At 38.1% G+C, this 24,302-nt stretch overlaps 1 protein-coding gene across 1 annotated transcript in view; it reads left to right on the top strand.

Moving 5' to 3' along the window:
- Positions 1-24,302, top strand: part of ptprt (protein tyrosine phosphatase receptor type T) — a 436,976-nt gene that overhangs the window by 273,530 nt on the left and 139,144 nt on the right. The window contains exons 17-18 of the mRNA XM_042510188.1: positions 10,033-10,168; positions 22,027-22,059. Coding sequence (XP_042366122.1) covers positions 10,033-10,168; positions 22,027-22,059 — 169 coding nt within the window. The remainder of the gene's footprint in view (positions 1-10,032; positions 10,169-22,026; positions 22,060-24,302) is intronic.

The following is a 24,302-nucleotide window of genomic DNA, read 5'->3' as shown; positions in this document are numbered from 1 at the left end:
CTGCCGGGTTGAAGATGTGTGTGAAGTATCCACATTGTTGAAATTTGTAGCTTCTTTGCATCTTTGCATCTACATATGAGTCTGGATTCAAACTGTGACTTGACTGGTTGGTGGAGGCATACAACAGCAAGGCGGTAGTTTTATGTTTTTATTTCAAATGGTCACCATTTTTGTTTTGTGTGTGGTAAAGTTCATATTGTTAACACCACCCCCACTTCCTACCCCGAGATGACGTAGCATTTAAGTGGTTTTAGTTCTTTAAAGCTCTAAAGTACTTTGTAAACCCTGTCCTGCTGACCTTAACATTAATGTCAACATGAATGGAAATTATAGTGTGTGTGTGTGTGTGTGTGTGTGTGTGTGTGTGTGTGTGTGTGTGTGACAGAGAGAGAGAGAGAGAGAGAGAGACAGGAATTTAGAGTCAGCCATTAGCATTGTCCATTGTTTACTAAGTTATGGAGACAGATGATTTGTTAATCCATAACCATGTGACCACACGCCATGTTTTAACACATTCACACACACACACACACACGCACACACACACACACACACACACACACACACACAGAGCGCTGTGGCAGCATAGTTCAGATTAGTAATCCTGTTAAACACACTCAGCCACGCTAACACTAATCCACAGAGGATGCATCCCACAGCTGCCGACAAACAATACCTATAAACCAAACCTTCACATCAACCCTGATATAAAACACAAATATACACTCATACACAGTACATAACATGCATAACGCACATGCATGTTATGATGTGTACATGTACTTGAAATAAACATGTACTTTGCCAACATACTGCCTCAAATCCCCAAATACATATAGCCTATTTTATTATCTTACTCTCCAATTAAATCCCTGCATCAGGGAACCTCAACGTGCTTTGCTATGGGGCCACTTTTGCAAAATGATAGGGGGTCAGGGGCCAGTCGCAGAAGCCCCATACGTGTTTTTAGGATTTTAGTACATATCTCAGATTTTAGAACTAATCAAGATTTTTGAACGTTTTTCTGATTTTAGAACATTTTTCAGATTTTAGGATGATTCTAGGTTTGTAGGACATTTCTAGGACTTAAGGTAATTTCTCGCAAATTTGGACTCCTCTAGGATTTTAAGACGTTTCTAGGATTTTAGGACATTTGGGGCTGTACCAGGACTTTAGTTGGGGGGCCAGATTTGGCCCGCAGGCCTTAAATTGAATATCAGAGCTCTATGCAATAAATATATGATAAAGGTAAGAGTCAGTCATCATATTTTCGAAATGTTCAGTCAAATTTGCACATACACACACACACATAGGCTACACCTATGCTCAGCAGCGATCTGTACCTGTGACACGTGCGCGCACACACACACTGGAAAGCAGCATTTAATATGCCATTCAGGCCTGCTGCAGTGCGTTGGTAGCTGGGAGAATCAATCTTCTCTCCATTTGGATGAGATTATGTTTTTAATATCTCTGGTTTTGCCCATAATTCCTCCCTGATAATTTTATCATGCTCTCCGAGTAGGCGAAGTAAAAAGAAAAAGAGTGCAGAGAAATGTATAAATGAAAAGGATATTACACGAGTGCGCATATACACACATGCACACAGTTTGTGTGCATTCAGGAGCAAATGACATTCTGGGAATTAAAGCCAATATCATCAACAGCCCACTGTTGTCACAGTTATAATGGCAAACACTGACAAAGTCTCCTTCAATGCATTTATCCTTCTTCTATTGTGTGTTAATACTGATGGCAGCTCTTCCTTAGACATCAAACAGTAGGACAAAATTAGTATATTCGAACACAGTACTTTATTTCCTCTCAGTTTTTATGATTCATGTAAAGTAATTGCCATCCTGCTCACAAATCCCTCTTAAAATAACAGTGTTCATCATTTAACAGAAAAATCAAAGAGCAACACCATATTTGATATGTATCTTAAAGTATAATGTAGCTTATTTGACTTGATCCACAAGTTTTGGATCAGCCCGCTCCACCAATTTAGTGTTTCAATGGGCTTCGAATAGTTAATCACTGTGACAGGTGGGATTAGTATCATTGTTAAGCTGTTGTCAAGCATTTTTAAGCAGTGCACCAGAATCAGGTCCATGGGAAATGTGCTGAGCTTGTAAGCCAATTTTTGCAGTGGTTAAACAGCAGTACTGCAATTTTCAGGGTCTTTCACATGATGTCATTGGGCCCAAAAAGTCTTTCCCCATAGTCTTACATTGGGAAAGAGACATTTATTAATCAGTGGACACATTTTTTGAGCACACAAACCTCTTGAAATGACTCATTTCCCTGTTAGAATTGAATCCATTCATTCATAACATTTCGAAAGTCTGAAAGAACCACAAGATAAAAATTTTGATTCCACTCAAGTTAGCAGAGTGCTAAACTTGAAGTCAGCCACTCTGCTGGCAGAAGTTGGACGATTGTTGGGTCTGTCCGTGCGCGGAGGCCTAGTGTGTCTGCTTTGTGGGCCAAGTGACGTGGAAGCAGCGCTTAACATTGTTTAATTTTTCACACGGCAGTTGAACTATTTTGGCTTCATGCACCACTGAGCAACTTTCCTAGCAAACGAACCCAACCGCCAAACTGTATCCAGTTCTCTTAATACACCCATGACCAGAACCAATGAAGAGAAATCACAACAATGGCAAATGCTATATACCGAATTACAATGTAATTTACAATAACTTCCAGGTTCTGGCAGTGCATCAGTGTGGACTTAAAATTACATGATATATTCAGCCGGATACATCAGTGTCTAGTGATTGGTTAGAGGAGATCAAATCCTGCTCCCCTACAGAAATCATTAAAAATGGATGCAATGTCAGACTGAAGACAGAGTAACAAGTTGACAATTCTGTCTGATATCAGGCATTTATAGTATAATTCAATAAACCAGTAACCTACACTAGACCGTGGGCACTGCAAAGGGAAAATATTTGAACAGTTTATCTGTGTCCTCAAAAAAGCTCCTACCCCAGCAGTACTGAACCAAACGGAATAAAGTCATAAAGTGATCAAACAGTTCGTCTCTCCTCTCTATTGACTGTGTAACATAGACCTTGGCACCAAATTTAATTTTATGCTTTTCTAAGATGATTACTTAGCAAAGAAATTAAATAAAATAATCTTTCAAATGTATTCCTGTTAGTATTATTAGGCCTGTCTTGTAAAGCTTGGCAGTATCAGTTCCCTCCACATTTATGAGCTGAAGAGTATCTGTGTGCTTAAATTCCCTGTAGACACCACTAACTGTGTTGTTGTCCATGCCTGCAGTATTCCCCTCGTGGGAAAGCCCTATCATCGTGAAGGCCAAGTGGTTGTGAATCCTGGCGTCTACAAAGACAGTACGAGCAGTTATACCTCTCAGATCGATATTTCATGTTCTTTCTCTTGGGAGGATTTTACAGGAAAAATAAAGAATTTAAGACGCTCTTCTTGCCATTACCGCACAGGCCCCCCCACTCCTCTCTCCATTAAGGTCCTCTCCACTACAAGTACAGACGAGTAATGTTGTGCTCAGCAAGAACGCAGGTTGATAGTGCTCTCAAAAAAACCAAAGAGGATTTGTCATTTTGTTGTCTCATTTGAGAAGGAAAATTGCCCACCTTTTTATTAACCTTGCCTTTCAGGCTTTTGGAACATGCTCTTAATACATGCAGTGTAAAATATTTAATGTAAGATCTTTATTTTTAAATTGGACATTTGGACATTCAAACCTGAATCAATCTCAGTTTTCTTGTGCTGCCTTCAGATATCTTTCACAAGATTTAAACCTTTGAAACATGAGCAAATCGGTTAGATTTCTTTCAAAAACACAAGAAGAAGGTGATCGGCAACTTAGCCTGAAATGTAACGCAAAGCAAAAAATTAGTAAAGGGTGACAAGAAAATGATCAGAAAATTATATTTAGAAAAGAGAGGAAATCAGTGGAGAATCAACAAGTAACTAAAGAAAATATCAAGAAAGCAATATAAATGATTTTTAAAATTAAACATTTTCTTATTGAAATTTATACATATATTATTCATATTTATCTTGAGTTTTTGCAAATTTCTTGTTAAGTTGCACATAGCCTCTTTCCTTTTTTTGGTAAGAAATCATTTTTGCTCAGGTTTCAAAGTTTTAAGTACTGGTTATTAAACCTTAGTTAGCATCTATTCCCGGGACCATTTTATTAATTATTATCATTCTAATAATTCCATTTGAGAAAAGCTGAGAACATTTACCTGACCAAACATGATGTTTAGATATGAGGCCCTCTACTGTTCCAACTGCTTTTTTTAGGGACCTGATCCATGCCAAGAAAATAATACCCACACCACCTGCCAGCACCGATGGCAAGACAGCAAGATGGATCTATAAATTGTACATACTTAAGAGCCACCTGTGAGGCGACGGTGACAATACAATAATAAACGAGGCCACGTTGTCCTCCATATTGTGTTTGCACCGGTTGTCAATCAATCCTATTTTGCTGTGATGATTTGCTTTGCCTCAACTTTTACGCCCTTGTTACGGACGCAGTCGCATTAGATCACTTCTCCTCTGCACCGGTCACAACCCTGTCACAGCCCGCCTGATTGGCCGGGCGGCGCCTGAGCCGACCAATCGCAATGTTAAATGAAGCTGAACCCGTCGCCAGATGGGGTCCTCTGCTCTTACATCATGAATTGTTGAACCCAATCAGCAGGTGGGCCGGTGAAGTGCGAACAAATGGGGTCACACTGTAATGTGTCAGGTGACACATATTGTGGATCACTCAGGAGGGAAATTGAGGTTTAATACAGCCGTGAGGTGATTATCAGGGCAAAGAGTACAGGGAAATATGTGAGCCGGTGGCTCTCATGTAGCTATAATGTGCTGCGACACGCTGAAATTCACACGTCTTTACACCTTTACTGATGACAGATGTGCAGGCTGAATCTGAATGTGTCCTTCCTGGGTTATTTTCTGGATAGCGTTAATGGGATAAAAAACAGCAGGCCACATGTTTTTTAAAAGTCAGAGCTGCCATTGCTTGCATTAGATGGGTGAAGTTTTAAGTTGAAATTTGCAAGTTCAGCTGTATCTTTTCATGTGTGTTGGTAGCACATTGAAAATGCTTGGCAGCGGTATAGGCTCAAATGGACCAAACATATTGTTAAATTAAAAGTAAGATGAGATTTATTCCCCTTCATTGTAGTGTGATTTGTAGTGACGTGAAGCAAAATATTGTTAAAGGGTAAGTTTGGTATTTCTCAAACTGGACCCTATTTTCCAATGTTTCTCTTTCTACTTGACAAATAGGAGCAACAATTTTGAAATTGAGAGAGATGCTTTCCATGAATTGTCAGACATGAATTGAATAATGATCTGAGCCTGTCAATGGCAAAATGAAGCATGTTCAGACGGCACTGATGAGGACAATATATAGAGAAGAAAGAAAGAAGAAAGAAGGTGCTGCTCAGACAGTCTGAGAGTTGTTGAGATCTGAGTCCAGATTAACTTTCAAAAACAGATGGACAACCACTTTGCCTTTTCTAGATGTGATAATAATCACAGCTCTAAGAGCTCCATAAATTTGGTCTGTCCGACCACATTTCTCACTTACCTTTTTATGCCTCTATCTCTGTCTGCTTCTTTAGAAAGATTTAATCAAAGTAGGAATCAAGTTATAAACACCAGGTTGTACAGATCACTGCTATTAAAAAAGGCTCTCCTCACACACCCACTTAGTGTCTGTAAATCAAGCTAGCAACTAAAGCCTCATTCCCACTACACAAAAAACCTGCTAACATCTGGCTCTTTAATACAATGGGAATTATACAATCACCATTCACAGCCGGGTCACATGTGTCAGCAGTAGACACGAGAATAAAAGAAAGACTAATAAGTAAGAGATATATAAAGAGAAGTAACAACCATAAAGTTTCCACAAGCCTCTGTCTATGCTCACACACATGCTTATCTGCTATAGAGCCGTTTACACAGCTCTGCTCTACTGGCAATTGAAAAGCAGTTCTAGCCTATTTTTAGTGGGTTTATCTGTGTTTAAAAAAAACAGCATGAAAGAGGTATGCGCTGCATCAACGTCTGCAACTATATTCAACCAAATCAGCATAGTGGATGAAGCAACATCTGCCCTTCATCTTTTCTTTTATCTTCAGCTTTCAGATGTTGCAGTCACTCCCAAATTTTTAACTAAGAGTGATATTTTTTCTACTAAAGTTGACATAAAACATTCAGAATCCATTTAAAAATCCTGTTTCTTCACCAAGAAATGTGTAGTGTACTTTTCAAAAACTACAGCACTTAAATACTTAACGCCGCCATTAAAATGTCTATTTGATGTCTCATTTCTGTTGAAAACATGCAGGGAGAAAGAGCTGTTTTCTTGTGCATTAAAGCGTAGGATGGAGAGTGACAGATGTATTTTCTTAATTTTTTTTCAAAGATGGTTCAGCTTCAAGATGGGGGGCGCTGTCCGTGATTGGGTTACAAAGACGGTGAATGTGTTGTCATTGAAGGCATTCAGGGTTTTTAAAGGAACATCTCATCACCGCTGCTATTGAGGACTGCGGCAGCTATTACCGAGCGTGCCAAGGTTAGGTGCTTAAGCCGTTAGCTCGGTTGATTCTACTGCCAACCTTGTGTTGTTATAGCAGAGGGGGCGAAGATGAGAGAGACAGGGGATTAAACCGAACTCCCACGCAGCAGTATTATTCTATTAATCGGCTGTCTTTGTCTATCAAGGTTATAACAAGAGGCTGCTTGGTTGCATGTCTGTGAGCGAGCAGGTGCATTTAGGTGTAGGATCGCAGGGTCCTGCACTGGAGGGTTTCTCATCTTTCTCTTTCCAGACTTGTTTTTATTTTCACTCATGTCAGGTTTCTTTTCAATTAAATTCTCCTTTTACCACTTTTTTCACTTTCTTTTATCTCTCTCCATCATTTATCCCCATCTTTCTTTCCCTCTAAACATTTCTGTCTTGATGTTTTTCTTGCTTTCTCAGTCTTCTCCCACATGCACTGTACCTCTTTCTTATTTTATTCATGTATTCATTATTTTGTGCTCGCTTGTATATCTGCCCTCGCAGCCCTACGTATTTCTTTCAGTGTATATCTCTTTGTTATGTGACCTTGCTTTCATTCAATCCTCCAATAGAGGGGCAGCAGCTTTATTAATAGTTTTGTTAGTCTGTTTTTTCGCTTCCGAGCAACATCTCTGTGAGAGTTGAAAGTGTAACTGGCACATGAGCTGGTGTCTGACGAACACTTGACACTCTTTCAGTGCGAACTGCAAAATGTCATCTGAAAATACTAACTGGCCGTAAAAAGGATGTGTCGAGGTGGCAGGTACTCAGTGGATATGTAGTTTTGTTCTGTGACTGCAGAATGTGACACAGCGTGTTCAGTACAGTTCAGCTGCACGGCTCAAATTAATTGCTTTTTTAAGTTTTACTTGAAATAATTAAGTTTTCCTCAATTTTAAAGTCTTGAAGTCATCTACTGACTCTTGAAGGGATACTTTGCTGATTTTCAACCAGCTTTGTGGGTAGTGTGTGTAGATCTAACCAGTGCCTAGATATCCCTCCTCTCCCAAACACTGACAAATAACATAATTCACATAAACTGGTGGTGTTTTGCTGGCTCCTGGGGCAGTTGTTCAAACTTCAGGTTGTACTTCCGCTTCTTTTATCCGCCACTGCGGACACAAAGAGTACACAGCTGATCAAGAGACAAACTTGGTCAGAAATCCAGTCAGATGGTAAAACTAGACAGTGCTGATCAAACATAAATCAAGATTATGTTACCACACTGCCTATTTTTTGCCTAAAATGTTTTTAGAAATATATTTTTTTATATTATATAAGCTCTTGCATTAATTTTTATTTTAAATATATTTTGATCTTTTTTTCATCGTAATGGTGAGAGTTTTTGAGGAGGTGGACACCATACTGCTTCCTGCACAGTGAAAACAGAGGCCAAAAAAAATGGAGATCAAATCATGCTGATCAAAAATAAACCAATATCCCACCAATGCTGAGCTGCATATTTCTAACCTCAAGAGTTTTTAGAAACATGTTTTAGCTTATCGTTTTACTGTAACACGAGATCTGGCCATTTTCTATTGTTTGACACAAACCATTCCCCAATATATAACCCACCACCAGGAGCGTTATTGATCTGATCAGGTACATAGCATTCTGGTAGTTATGGGTTTTCTACCTCTTCTGCAAGAGCACCCTTTATGTCCATTTTCCTTGGTCATATAGCATCAATTTCATAAGTATTTGCGTCTTTCTACTGCAAAGACGGCCTAGTTTAATGTGTGGAAGTTCTTTATATCCGTGAAATACTCCTTTAATTACATCCATAATGCACTAGAGTGTATAGAAAACAAGCTTTCAAGACAAAAAGACAAAAACAGATATAGTAATTGTATTTTCCTGTTGTGATTATGTCAAAAGCTTATAAGCAAAATATGACAACATAAACTGAAAAACATTACATTTAGACTTCTGAAACATAGTGACAACAAAGTTATGTTTTTGTGAATAGGTTGTTTAATAAGGAAAAACATGACAAAAGAAAAGATGTGAAATGATGAAATTACCATATGGCAGCAGAAATGATCACAGCTCATCCTGTAGATGTGTATAGCATACAGATCCAACACACACTGTTATTTTGCATCAGAGAGAAAAAAAAGAAATAGTTAAAAAGATTAAATTTACCATGTATCTTGATAATGTTTTAATCTAAAATCACATAAGCCATATTAAAGTGTATGCATCATCAGAGCAATGTTGAAATGAAGAAATCTAAGCAGCAAGCAGGAAGCAGCACACACTTCCTCTCTGCATTCAGAGGTGACACTCGCTCCGTCTTCATCTCATCCTCCTTCACTGGCTGCACTGTCGCTCATTCAGTCTATCGACAGTCACCTCTGGCCTTTATAAACCCATCCACGGATGCTCTTACCTGCGTGAATACGTATTGTCCTGCAAAATCCACACTGCACATCAACCTTGCGCTCACCTTGTCCAAGTGTTGTTTCCTCTCTGCTGTGTTTGTTCATTTGTTTGCCAGCTTATTTAATTCTCCATGTGCATGTGTGGAGTTTAAACCTTGATGTCTTTGTATAACTTTTACATTTGTGCATTGTTTGTCCTGGGGCAATTTTAAATGTTTGTTTGTCCTGCGATTGAAGTCGTGAGTCGCTTACAAAAAAAAAAAAATGGCTGAAATTGTAAGCACTCTTCCCTTTACTTTTCTTATTTTTATCTTTTTTTTTCTTTCTTTAGGATAGATTGTTAAATTTAAAACAGAGGACTTTTTTGTGCCCCTGATGTTTCGTAAATTTGCATTAAAATTCTTCCCAATGCTAAATTTTTTCTTTCTTTTTTTAATGTATGTATATTAATACCATGTTCATGGTGCCCACATGGCTGTTTCACTCAAAATCTTTAATATCTGTTACCTGTGCTTTAAGAGAAGTTTTTTGTTTCAAAAGAAAAAAAAAGACTTTCAATTGACAGCAAAAAAGTAAACAACAAAGCAAAGTCGCCACAATTTTGAAGTCTGTGTTGCATTTTTGAACACAACTCTATGTATCTCTTTTTCATGTTTGTTTTGCATGTTTTCCCATTTTGCCGATGTTTTCATCCCCTGGCATTATGTTTGAGTTGTTTGGCTCTTTGCATATGAATGAATGGAGTGTCTTCACCTTGGGATAAAGTGGCGGAAGTGTGTCTGTTTGCGGCTAACAAATGTATGTTTTTCGAGTGTTTCTCAGAAAGTGTTTGTTAATCAAGGGTGGCTACCATCTTTTGTGTATGAGTGTTTATATATGTTTATGCATGCCTGAGTGCCTGATTGTGTTCATGTGTTTATCCATGTGTGCATGCACCTGTGTGGTCCTGTCTTTGTGCCTGGCTGTTTGTATATGGTTGCCTACTATTTGACTATGTGCATACCTGTGTGTTTGTGTGTGTGTCCGTGTGTGTGTGTGTGTGTGTGTCCGTGTGTGTAGGTGCGTCCACACAGGACTCTGATGCAATGGAGCCGGAGAAGCAGGTGGACAGCACAGTGAAAATGGCCGGAGTGATCGCAGGAATCCTCATGTTCATCATCATCCTCCTTGGCGTCGTCCTCACCTTCAAACGCAGGTAGGTAATAAACACAACATCAGGAAGGTGCTCTGTTGAGCATTTTAATGTTGTACCCTCACAGCAATTTTCTTAACCCAGAGACAACCCTGTATAATCTGACAAGTTGATTTTACTTTTAAAAAATATAGGAATTTTTCTTGAAAAATGTAAGTTAATATAAGTATCTGTCTTAATTTGTATTTACTTCATATGTGATTGTTAAGTTTACCTAAAATTCAGGTATATTTACTTGATTTTGTGAAGTTTTTGCAACTTAAAAATGCAGGTTTAATTAAATCAATCATTTTTACTTTTAGCAACTTAAGTAAATAAATATATTTATATATATAAATAAAAATAAAGATATACAATACTATACTCTACTATACTATACTATACTATATACAGTATATTTATTGGTTGTGCAGGTTGCAAACTACATATAAATATTTGTGTAGTCTTAAATATGTTAATGAAGACTAACAGCAGATCCCCTAACTTTATCATTGGCAATATCCTCAAGTTATATCAGACTAACTTGGTTTACTTATGTTAACACTTAGAAAGATCATATTAATTTTGCTTGTCACTTTTAAGTTGCAACAACTTCACAAAAATAGGTAAATACAAATTTCAAGTAAACCAAACAATCGGGTATGAAGTAAACAAAACTTTTAAGTTAGAGCAACTTCTCAGATTTTATATTTCAGCAATATTTATGACCATTTTGTTATTGTACACTTGACAACTGCATATGTTGATGAATAATATAGTAAATTTAGCATCTTTAAACCACATGATTAGATAGATAAATAGAAAGATTTATGGATAGACCTCAAAGTGTAAATTGAATGTGTCCTCATATATGCAGGTAGAAATGAATATGAATAGGAAGATAGAAAGCAGATGCTCAATTTTACACCCATGGAAAGTTTATGTCTTGAGGAGGAGGGGAATTCAGTTTAATAAGGAAGATTGAATCTGAATTAGAAATGCTTCTTGTGTAATTTCAGTGTCGCTCAACAAAAATCTTTCGTAGAGATTAGCATTTTATCAGACTTTGCAGGTTACACACTGTTATGATTGTGAAGGCCACAAACTTTTGTTTTATTTCTTAAGGCAATTTTAAAGGTCAGAATAATGTATTAAATCTGGAGATGTACTTAATCCCCTCAATGCCTAAAAGGCAAAAATAAATAACAATGATCGAGTTGCCCAGAGTTTAGATACCTAACACCCAGTTGAATTGTATGACTTTTTTCCAGACAAACACCGCTGTCTGGGTCTTTGTTAACATGCACACTGGCTTGCCACCATCACCTGCATTTCTCTCCGTTACTTTCTCTATTTCTCTTTTTCACTTCATCCCTCTCTGCCCGACTCATGCTTATAACCTTTGTTTTGCTCAAATGATATGTGTTTGATTTTTTTTCTCCATTTTTTATGTTTGTGTCAGCTTCTTACTTCACAGTCAAAACTTCTACAAAACTTTGCCTTGACATAATAAAGTAAATGACAATTCTACAGCAGGATCAGTGCAAACAGACAAACACAAAACATGCAAATGCATTCCAGCAACCACACTGTGGCACTTTTTGTGATGTTAGTAATTGAAGCACAAATGCACTACAAAACTGAGAGTAGAGCCACAGGGAGGTGGAAGAGAGGGGATAAGGATTACTTGATCTGATCGCCCAAGGCGCCAAATCCTTTCATACAAGCAGACATCAAAACAAATAATGGTGGGTACTCGAAACAGCGGGGCTGTTTTTCAAAAATAATGATGGTGGTTGGATCCTCTAATAATATGCAGAGTTGTTATTTTGACTCTTTCCAGGTGGCAATGTTTGGATGAGATTTATTGTGAGCATGATATTCTTTATGTCTTTAGATTGGCTGAATTTGTTCCTCTAACACTGGAAAAAGGTTATTTTGGTAACCGAGGTAGAAGCTGGATTGGCAGCTGCAGTCAGTATGTTTACATGCACAGTAATGTCAAGCTACAATTATAGCTCGAATAGGCCATTTAATTGATCGACTGTACTTGTCCCAGTATACTATACAAGCACCAGGAAGAATTGATTTATTGACAGAAATCTGTCCAACTCTGCTGTGGTAGGTGGCGATATGCCCCCTTTCAGCTAGTTGCTACTGGACCTTCTTCCATTTGACCTTTTACGTCAAATACCGAACAACTTAGCACGCAACAAAGGGGTTGCATGTCAAATGGTGAAAACACTGATAACTTTTTGGCGAAGTACATTTCGTATGTACTCTACTCTCTACCCATAATTTTGTCTTGTTTTCACCCCTTCCGCTTTTTCTTTTGTTTTTCCCGGCTTTCCTCTACAAATTTATGCTGTTCAACTTCTGGGTTGTTTAGTCCCTGTCAGTGCAGGGACTAATCGATTACGTCGATTCACTTCATGTGTAACGACGCGCCACACTGTTTTACACAGTGCATGAGATCGTAATGAGAGCGTGAGTAGCAGCGATTATGTTGTTTTTGTTTTGGTGCTCGTGTATCGAGTCGGAGCGTGCACACTGCTCGCCAGAGCAGCGCCTGTCAGGCGCGTCTGAGCTGCGCGTCAGCTGCAGCACATGTAGAGAAACGGTGGCTCGCCGTTTTTTTTTAAGCGTGATGCTCGCATTTGTTGACTCTATACCACTTTATACTGCAGTTTAAAGTCTCTCTGTCACTCTGTCAGATGAGGAAATACAAAGATGTTTGTTTTACCTCATTTCATTGCTTCCCTTTCAAAACAAAAGCTATCTGTCTGTGTCTCTGGACAGAATGCCATCAATTGCTGATACAATGCATTTTACTTTGAAACATTAACAGGATGGGTTTGTCAGCTGTGCAGGAGCTTGTATGTATACACAAATGAGAGGAATATGTGCTTATAAATATGAAAATACAGCACTCATATCAGCAGGCAGCAGTATGCCTTACGGCCCAGTTAAGGCTGGTCTATTTTGATGCAGAAATAATGTACCAGTTTTAATTATTTCTGTTAGAGAAAAGTTCTACTGTTATTCAAATTGCACTAATTTTACTGTAAGATATTTTGTTGGACTGCTGGATTTGAGGTTTGTTACTGTAACAAAGAGTAACTGTTTTGTTAAGTAACTTGAATTTTTCATTGGTTTATGTATTTTGCTTTTGGATTGCTAAATGTAGATTGCTCTACATTCCTTTTACTTGAGTGGAACAAGCTCTTGCATTCATTTTATTTTGGAGAGACTTTATATCAGATTGTAAAACACAGATTACCAGTTAAGACTGGGCTATTTTTTGTTGGGGAATAATGCCCTGCAGTGTTTTTAAATGTTATTTTCTTTAAATTTATTAGGAGGAAACACAACTTTATACATATTTAAGTCATGCCTTCATTTCTTGCTAGTAGAAAGGACAAGACACCGTTTGCACTCATGCAGCATGACATTAAATATGTTCGCAGCAAACATATAGCAAAATGTCCAATGCCACGTAAGAAAAAACCCAGCCACACAGAGGCCATGGGTCTGACACCACTGCTACACCACAAACTAGCAGTTCACTGAAAACCAGGTGAATTTTTGTTTTCACCACATAAACACAAAGCACTTACTGTAGGGCTGATCAAACACAACTGAGGGACATAAAAATACATGCACAGACGGAAATTCAGTGAGGGAAATTGGCAGATAATCTTATCGCTATTCTGAACACATGACATCCATTGCAAGTGAGCAGAAGAGGATGGGAATTCAGAGAGGTCAAAGGGTCAGCCAGCAATGCTAATCACAAGCTAACAGAAAATATCTCAAACACCAAGAGGATAAAAATCTATCATAGCCAGGGGCGGGAAATGCCAGAAGTAACAAAATGCCAGAAGTAACAAGATGGGTGTAAGTAGAGACTTCAGAAGGTGGAGAATATAGGAGAGGAGAGAAACAGGAAGGCAAAAGGAAAAGAGGAGAGGAAGAAAAGAAAGAAACTGTAAGGTGTTTGAGAAATGTGAAAACATGGCAGCTCTGGTTAACCTGGAGGTCAAATGGATATGCTAATTAGATGCTAACAGGGCATAATATACATAAAAAGGCCAAGTAGAGGGCAAACACCACCACAGTGGATGTTGGAGAGAGAGAGGAAAAAGATGCAGAAGAAGAGGTAGAAAAGAAGGAAGCTGTCAAAATGCTGTTCGGATGTTCTCATGAACTCGAGCTAACCCAGGTCATCGGTCAGGGTTAAAGATCCCGGACAGGTCAAAAGGAGTCATGGAGCACCTATTAGCATGTCACAGACAGAGAGAAAGAAAAGCCGAGCGGATATGGAGATGATCACGGCGTTGGGGTGAGGATAATAAGATAAAAGTGAAAGGAAGTTACAGAAAGGAAATATGAAATATCCAATCTAAAGAAAATGAAGAAAGGTAAAAAGAAAATATTGCATATGTAGGAAAGAAAAATTGCAGTAGAAATTTGTGCAAATACGAATAAGATAAAAATAATTGATTTAATGTAATAGTGAAGAGTCTTGACAGAAGTGAGAGTGAGAGTTTAATTCCTCAGCTGCAAGCACAATGCTACATGTAGCAACATGCTAATGTCAGGGAGGCATGTTATGTTGGTTGCTGATGTTGTTAGAAAGACCAGAAAGATAAATAATAAGTCATATTAAGATATAGTGAATAGTACTGAAGCTATAGGAGAAAGAAATAACTTTATTCCCAGGTTGGAAATCCAATGCTACATGTGTTAACATGCTAATATCAGGGGAACATGCCATTTTAGTTGCTGAAATTGTTAATTTCTCCCTTGTGTTCCCTGCTGGAACATGACCGGCTGTGTTTTGAAACTTTTCTTAAAAGTTTAATGGAAGAAAGTGGTATAAAATATCCAATCTAGAGAAGAGGGGTGGAGGAGAAAGGAAGGAAGAAATGACTGCACCTTTAGGAAAGAGAAATACCTAAAAGTTAAATAAAAAATTATTCTATGGGAAAGTGAAGAATCTTGACAGATGGAGAGAAATGACGACATTTAGCAGCTACAAGTACAATGCTACATGTAGCAACATGCTAACACCAGGGAACCATGTAATGTTAGTTGCTGATGTTGTTAATTTTGCCCTGATTTCAGATCATATTCCTGTTAGAACCTGTTTGGCTGTGTGTAGAAGCTTTTATTGATTTTTTTTTTCTACTTACCTACCACTTTTCATGGTAAGTGCATGAATTATCCAGTCTAGAGAAGAGTTATGAGCAAGAAGGAAAGAAAAGATCGCATGTAGAAAGGAAAACCTGCAGTAGAAATTAGAAGAAATACTAAACAGGTAAATAATATATGATCCTGCAAGTGGTGAAAATTCTTGACAGAAGAGAGAGAAAGAACTGGAAAAAGGAGTGCAGACAAATAGGTTCAGACAGTGGGAGGTGTACCATATCATAGACCGTTTTCTGAGGTCATCTATATTTTATTCCACTCACTTTAGCCATCGTCCAGGTCGCAGAAAAAAAGTGTTTTTTAAATCAAAAGTGTTTTACATGCCTCTCAGAGCCCATAAATTATTCTATGACAAAACTTTGTTGGGAAGTGAGCACGCACAACTGTCCAATTAATCTTTTAAAATGCTACTACACATGTTCCAAATGGACTTTGCTTTTCAAGGCAAGCCAGGGGATGTTTCTAATAATGTAATGTAAAAGGGAATAACGCAGGACATGGCTTAGGTCTTAATGGGGATTCAATGTTTCTAAAGTCAGGTGGCCCTGAGGGCTCAGACAACCACTACCGGGAGATACGCTTTTCATAAAAAGGTTGAGAGGGGAATAGATGAATAATTAATGTTCCTGAAGCTCCCTAAACGCTGGCACATTTTTATTTGTGTGTGTGTGTGTGTGTGTGTGTGTGTGTGTGTGTGTGTGTGTGTGAGAGAGATTCCAGACCAGCTGACCTCGACTAAGTAACTGAAAAAAAGGTGACATCTGTGGAACAGCAAATTGATGGAAAAATTTTTTATTTTAACTTTTTTTACCCACCCGCATTTCTTTTTATTCAACCTTTTAAAAATTCTGACCCTCAGATATCTTTTGTGTTTTTGGTTTTTTGAAGCTTTCATACTGCTTTTGTGTCCAGGTCCATCTAAAGAAAAGAGACTCAACCTTGATGGGTCTACCTGGTTCAATAGCTTAAATAGATACAAATGAAATAAACTGCTCAAAAATAGAGCACAAAATTAAGTAGGCAAACGAGTAAATGATGAAGAAATATGGATATATATGGTTGCATTAGGCATAAATTTAAGGCAACGCCTCGGCTGCTGGGCATCTGCCTGTTCACATTAGCTGTTGTTTTCTGGCCTTAAAGATGCATTTGTGCCGAAATGTCTGAATTATTAATCCCAAACTTCACCCGAAGGGCTTCTGAGTATATAATAAGTCCTGACAAGCAAGGTGGGGTCATTCAGGCAATGTTGGAGCTATCTGTATGTTTTAGTGCTTATTTACAGTATGCATGTGCAAGCATGCTTAACTTCATACTGATATAAAAGACTCAGTGCAAAGTTAAAGAAGAGAATGCTTATTTCACTTTATATTGGATTGAGTTTACAGAGCTTTTTGTTGACTTTGTGTGACCCCCTTCAACTAGATAGTTTTATAAATAATGTGCATCCAAGAGGTGAGTGCAAGAACTCCCTCACTAGCTCACCTCACTGCTTCATCTCACTCTTTTTAAGTCCAGTCGGAAATTCTACAAGGCATTTTTTTTTTAGTTACAGCAAATTAAATTCTTTTGCATATTAACACTAGATACAGTGTTTGTCAGTGTGATCAAATCCAGTCTTCAACAGAAACATTCAACACTTCAAACTCCTGAGCTCCGTGGGTGAATGTATAGAGTGGTGCAGGAATGAGTCCTAAAACGAAAAAGAAAAAAGAAGATGCAGCCCATTCTCATTCTGAAGTTGTCAAATTTCTTCTTCAACTTTCATGTGGGAGTCCAGTGTTCAGGAAGCAAACACCAGACTTCCTTCCTGTCTGAATGTGATGCCTGTTTTTAACGATTTTTCAGGATTTGCTCGCGCTGTCTAAATATAACCAAGCGCAGCGTAATGCCACCATGTAGATTTGCTGACATCATGGTAACGGCATTTCAGAATGTAAAAGTCAGCTGCAGAAGGATACCAAGAGCGCAGAAGTACACTGTAAAGCAGCAATATGTGGCAATTTAGGATAAGAGCATGTTGGGAAATTAATAGTTTTGCACATCTGGTGTCCCTCGTCTCAAAGTCAATGGGTTTTTTGAATGGCTTTTTGGTTAGATGCCGTAAATAAGGTCTAACACAAGCTAAAGACATTTTCACATTTTGTTCTTTAATGTGAAATACATCAGTAAAGACCACATCTATGAACTTTGAAGCTCTGACTTGTCTGAAAGGGACAGTTGCTAAGAAGTGGCTAAATGAGACTTAATAGCGTCATTACGGCGGCAAACGCAGCTTTTCAGTTTCGTTGAGGTGACATTGTTAAAGTGACCATGGTGCCGGTCCTTGAAAACCTTCCGATAGCTTTGTGCTTCCGCAAATTGGATTTATGCTTAAAAAAATAATTTTTTGAGATTGTCTTGATGAACCAAATATTTAAGTATCATAAATGTTTGTTGAGTATGATGTTAACCTCCAGGTCAGCCTACAAAAAAGCATCATCCCTGCAGTACTCCATAGTATTTACAGCTAAACAAAGAGTGTTATTGACAAGGTACTACAGCCAAGGATGTACATTTAGCCTGATTAAACAGAGTTGAAGGAAGAGTGGAGAACAAGTGCTAAGATCTTTGTCATTTTAGTTCAGAAAGACTATGTTTTGTAACTTAGTTAAATTGTGACTTTTAAAAGGTTTGTTGAAAGAAAAAAACTTCAGCAAGGTAGTGACACTGAAAGTAAATCCCTTCGTGATCAGCCTGTGATAGATAGAAACAAGGTGAAGTGATTGGTCAGCTTTTAGGCAGTGGCACAGAAACCCCGCCCTCACTGACATGTGAGGAATCATGATGTCACGTAGAGTCTGAGGTGTTATCTGAATAGCAACAGGCCTGCTGCAGGCTACTGATGCTGCGAGACAAAGGATTAGTCCCCACCAAAGCTGGGTCCTGTCTACACACTCACAAACACGCACACACAGGCACAGAGCTTAAGATGTGCTCTTGCAAGTGCGGCTGCAGTACAAACAATCTAAGATGTACACACAGAGGCTAATGTTTGCTGAGTCAAAGTCACAGCCAAGATGATAGAGACACACACGTTGGAGTAAATGTGCATGCAAACCCACAAAGATGAATCCAATATGTGCACACAGCTACACATAAACACATATGCATACACAGAGAGAGGCAAACCTAAAGAATATGTGATGTTTTGATAGTAGCGACTAACATTTTGTGAGTGTATTTAGTGGATCAGCTGTGTGTGTGTGTGTGTGTGTGTGTCAATCTGCATTTTGTATGTTACATTGAACATTTAATTTATTTATTTTCTTGGGCTCATGTGATTGGATAAAAAATTGTGTCAAGTGAGTGCCATATCGCCCCCTGTATGCATGTGTGTTTGTGTGTGCTGATAGCCTGATACTCCTCCTTTGGCATTTGAAGCCAATCCTGACCTGGGCAGATCCCTGGATTGTTACACACACACGGACACACACACAGATTGAGAAAGAGAGAGAACACCAGATGGGTCTGTGGAAAGAGGCGGTTGCAAACACAGACACACCGCTATCGGCCAAGCACAGACCCAAATGTGTCTGTCACATCTCTGACTCCATAATGTCCTCGATAGCAACACCTGCCTTATAGTTGAGAATAATTCAAAACATTCTTGAATTATTTTACTTGAATACAACTTCAGTTTTTTCCTTGCCGGAAATTAACAGAGCCTAGATATTTGTCCTGCAAAATCTGAGTCCTTGTCTGCTTAGAAAAGACGGCCACCTGAGCTCAAGAGGATATGAGATGTAACTGTGGGTCATTTTGCCACGGAGAAAACAAACAAAATGTTGTTCATAGGAATTTCATCAAGTGGTCCTAAACAGCAAAACTGCAAAGGCCCTAAGAGGAAAGGTGATTATTTCCTACATGTGAGATGTTATCTCCTACGTACAAGTTATTATCTCTTAGGTCAGAGATGTTACCGCCCATGGAGATGAACTTGAGATGAACACCTGAGTTCGGTGTAAACATAAAGAGTGGTGCAGAGTGTGTTTAGATGTCTGAAATAATGTCTGTGATTAACACAAGAGATTTTCATATCAGTAAACACAACCAATGATAATAACCAATAATTTTGATAAGATATTTAAGACAATAAGATATTATCTTCTTGGTAAGGTACATTACTGCCTATGTAGGAGATGAACCTCTCAGATGAATTAGGCTGTTTTGAATGGACTCTTACCAGGAGCCCGCTGATTGCTTCCTGTATGAATGTTGAGCCAAACCATGATGTTTTTTTCCAAAACCAAACCACATGCTTTTGTTGCTTTTATGCGTTAATTTTGATAAAGACTGTATGCATCTGATGAAGATAAACTGTACATTTACTGTTCAAACAGAAGTGTTTTTTTAAGAAAGACAGTGGATGCAACAGGCGTGAATTGTCATGCTCTCCAACTGGAATTGCAAAGATGCTTACTCATTTTTGCATCACTCTATACGTTAACACTTAACTCAGGTGTTTGCAGCGTCGAATATTGCTGTTGTGGATGGGATTTGATCAAACTGACAAACACTTTTCACTGGATTCATTTTGTAAAATTTCTTTTGATGTAACATGTTATTTTTCTACCCTGCCTCTCAGTGCCTCTGTACAAAACTGTGATGTTTAAGTATTGACAAGGATTTATATATATGTGTCTGAAAATATGGATGCATGAAGCCGGGATGTTGTACGTAATTGCTGCCGGCTGTATTGTTAATAGCTGAGTGTTTGTTGCCAAGCTATGAGCAGTTTGTCATCATAGCTCAACAAAGTTACACAAGGGATCCAGTTGTTTTAGAGATGAGGCAGCAATATGCATAACACTTTGGTTGTAAAAGGTAGCTCCAAGTTATGAGCCATTGGTGTCAATAAGTTACCTGTTTGCTTTAATGTAGAGAGAATATGCCAAAAGTTACCATTTCTTAATGTTTCAAAAACCTTTCGAAGTGTGGTTAGGTTTCGGCACAAAGACCACTTGGATACAGTTAGAGAAGATCCTGTTTTGGCTTAAAAGAAGAAGAAAAGTTGTCTGTTTCCACTTCAAAGAAAATTCTGCTTTTACTTAGTGTTTGATTTGATAAAGTTTCACATTGGTGTCTTTGAACATTTTGTTTGTTTTAACAAGTCTACACAAATTATACAGAATCACGCTTTTGCATAAATTGCTGCTGCCTTGCTGCCAAATCATACATCAATTGATTACTGCATTCAGGCTAATCCATTCCAGCTTATCAATCACTCTCTTCCTCTGCGACACGTAGCTCCTCACATCTTAACAACAGTAAAAAGAATCAACAAACATCCCATGGTTACATCCGATATTTTTTTTTACCATAAACATCTCGTCGATTTTCCCCATCCTTAAATCAAACCTTAATAAAAAATTGAATTCTTGTCTCGTTTTGTTCTTAAAGAAGAATGAAAATCGGTTGCGTAAGTGTTACAATGGAAGCAAATGCATTGGCAAAAAAACTAAATTTGTCACTTTGTTAAACAGAGAAAAAGTTTGAAAATGGATTTAATTGGAGAGCTCCTTACAACTGGAGATATATTCATTATGCTACTGATTGCTTTGGCAGAGTGAATTCACTCGTTCTCCCTCTGAAGTCTGTTAAACTGGCTACAAAAATTTGACACAGTAGAAAATCACCGTTTCACCATCATGTGTGATGACAGGATGTCTTCAGATTCAAAGACGTACTGTAGGGGTGAAATTGATTTTCTCTGCTCAATATTGCTTCATGTCCTCTCCCAGCCTCTCTTTACACCGCCGTCGACTGATTCAGCTGAATGTTTCCTGCGTTTCCCAACTCGTGTTTTCTTTGTAAAATGTTCATGGGGCCCTCTTTTGAGAAATTGTTCGTGCCACTCATGAAACTCTGGGATTTTTTTTACCTGTTATCGTCTCCATGTTTGAAACTTGTCACCTCGGTAAATCCTTCTATCTTGATACGCCACTTAACAGCGCTCTTGCTGACAACCCACTGAAGTCCCACACACTGGCACGCTGTGGTGATTTATGCTGCAAGAGAGACTCCGCTTTCCAACCCATATGGGGCAGGTCTGATCTTTTCATGGCTGCCTAAACAGATAAAAATCAAATTAAATCTGTTTTCCCCCTCTTTAGCCTATCACGGCTCATTCATGCTCACTGTTTTCCAGACGTTCACACCACTGTGTGTGTTTGTGTGTGTACTAGTGTGCGCAACAGTTTAAATGCATGTTAAAGGATTAGCAAAAAAGGATTGTGGCAATGCAAGACGTAAAGAATGGGAGTACAAATGTTTGCTTTCTGTTCATTGTCAGTATCGGACAGTAATGACACTGGATCTGTGCCAGAAAAAAATAAAAGGAAGGCTTTTTTTTGGCTCAGAGCAAAAATGTTAAAGAAATTTAAAAAGACAGCAATAGAAATGTTTTGAAGAGAGAGGGTCAGGTGTGCTTCGGTATGCCATGTCACTCGAAAAGCAACAGAAAATACGAAGGATTTGGAAGAATTAAAAATGTCTCAGGTTTCTCATCACAGCCTCTTTGACTCGAGAGTCTCACGCCCTTTAATGTCTCTCTCTATCTTCCTGTTTCCTGTCTTTGGCTCCACCCCTTCCTGTCCCGTCCTGTACCTGCCTTGCCCTTGCTCCGATAGAGAGATTCACACGTGGAGAACTCTGAGCGTGGGGTATTGTATGTTTACTTCTAGACATCATCCACCATCCGTCCCTCACTGTGACTCTCACCTCGCCTCTTCTGGCTTTTCAGTACTTTTCCAAATGCATCTTATGACCAAGGCTACACCTGGAAAACGGATGTGATAGGTCCAGTATTAATGTAACTGAAAAGTTGAGTTCTAAGCCAAAACTTTTCCATACCTGAAAACGATTCATTAGCTTCAATAAACCTAAAGAATTACCATTAGAAATATTACAACTTCGTCAACTTTTCACTTCAAAGTGATAGCTCAGATATTTTGAAGCAGGGTTGTATGGGGAAGTTATCCATAGATCGTATTCCCCAAACGGTAGCTGGTGTTCAGCACATCACCACTTTGGAGAAGCAGGCTGGAGTCCAACATGTCAGATAGTGTAGAACAAATGTACACTATATTGAGAGTATTTTTGCTGCTTTACCTTAATATTAGAGTGATTTACAACAGGACAATTAAGCTCTTATCACTTTCTTCAGAGCCAGAGTCCACTGAGAAAAAAACAATGATGTAACCCCTTGAAACCTCTTTCAAAAACATAGAGAGAACGCTATCGGCAACTTCATAACACATGGCACAAAAAACAGTGAGAAATTAGTAAGAAGTTGCAAGGAAATTACTTGAAAATAAGTGAAAAAGAAAAGTAGAAAACAAAAACAAACAAGACAATAACCTAAAATAATATGACTAATTATATAACTAATTTTCAGGTAATTTTCGTTCTCATATTTTACCAATTTCTTTATTTAAAATAAATCAAACCAATTTGTGAGTGTTTTTAAATGGTTAAATAGCTTGTGAGAGGCGTCTAAATGCAGGACAAGAAAACTGATGTCGAACTAGGCTTAAAGGGTTTACACTGCTTTACATAGGAGATGCTGATCTAACGCTGCCTCGGTTATTAGTATTTTTTTTTTGTTTGTTTGTATTATTGTGTGAGTTCAGCCATTAAAAGGGTTAATTCAGATTCATCAGAGTCACACAATAACACAAACTAACTACCTGATCGCAGCAGCTTTGGTGTTCAGCAAGCTAAAATGACTATTTTTCTTTGTGGAGTCTGGTGGCTTTGACAAGAACATAATGAACTGAAGCTGTTAAGTGCTTCCTCATTGAAGTGGGCAAAAAAGGTAAAGCAGTAAAAATATTCTCAAAATAGCATATATTTAATCTTTTATTTTTTTTCAAGTCAGACTTTGTTTTGGAGACTAAAATACATTTTGTTGCTGACCGCCATCTACAGCAGTACATTGCTTAGCTTCTGTGTCAAACTCCAGCCTGCTTCTCCAAATAGAGGCGTGCCGACTGACATCTTCTGTATTTAACACACAAAATATGGATAAATGCCCCATATGAACCAATTAAAAACATATCTAAACTATGCCTTTAAGACTTGGGAAGAATTTCATGTTTATAATTTTGGAATAAAACTCAATTTTAGCATGGGACAGCACACATTCTGCCGTACCTTTTAATGGTAATAATGTGCTGACAGCGTGCTTATACAGACAGTAACTGCTATGGTTACAATTTCAAAATTGTTGAAAAGAGCCACAGAATGTGCTGCTCTAGGCAACACTCAAAAGACTGCTTTGGGAGCTACACATCCTTTTTCTTTATGAGTGTGAAACCTAATATTTTAATATCTGTGGCACACATGTGATTTCCTGCTGGCTGTTTTAGTGCTGAGAAAGCATTTGGAGTTTTTACTGCTTTCGCTGTCATTTAAGAGCCAGAATTGTGTCACTAAATGGTTAAAATTTAGGTTTTTCTATTCTATTTAAAATCTAATACAAGAAAAGTCCTTATTTATTTAGGCACTTGCATCTATAGCATCATTTTTATATATGCTTCTCTGCTTTCCTTGCTGGCTAAAAATCCATTTTACTGTATAAATACAGCAATATTTGAGCAAATGTGTAATTAGGACTTTTAAAAATAGTTTTGAGGTCATTATTAGTTAACAGAGACACAAGTTAACTAATAAGAGATGCTTTTGGTGACTTTCCCTGGTATATTTGATCATGTATTTCAAGTCATCTGTGCATTTACTTCATTATTGCACGCCATCTGTGCTCACTGATTTCTTTCTTTGTTAAAAAAAAAGTGCACGTTAAAAACAAATATCATTGCATCACCATTTACCTCTCATTGCCTTTGTATGGTGAGAGCTGTTTGGATTGTCTGTCTGATACTTTCTCACTCATTTGCTTTTGATG

The sequence above is a fragment of the Plectropomus leopardus genome, chromosome 2 (assembly GCF_008729295.1).
Source record: "Plectropomus leopardus isolate mb chromosome 2, YSFRI_Pleo_2.0, whole genome shotgun sequence".
In the NCBI taxonomy this organism is placed as follows: domain Eukaryota; kingdom Metazoa; phylum Chordata; class Actinopteri; order Perciformes; family Serranidae; genus Plectropomus; species Plectropomus leopardus.
Note: the sequence above shows the minus strand (reverse complement) of the source record. Positions and strands in the feature narration are given on the sequence as shown.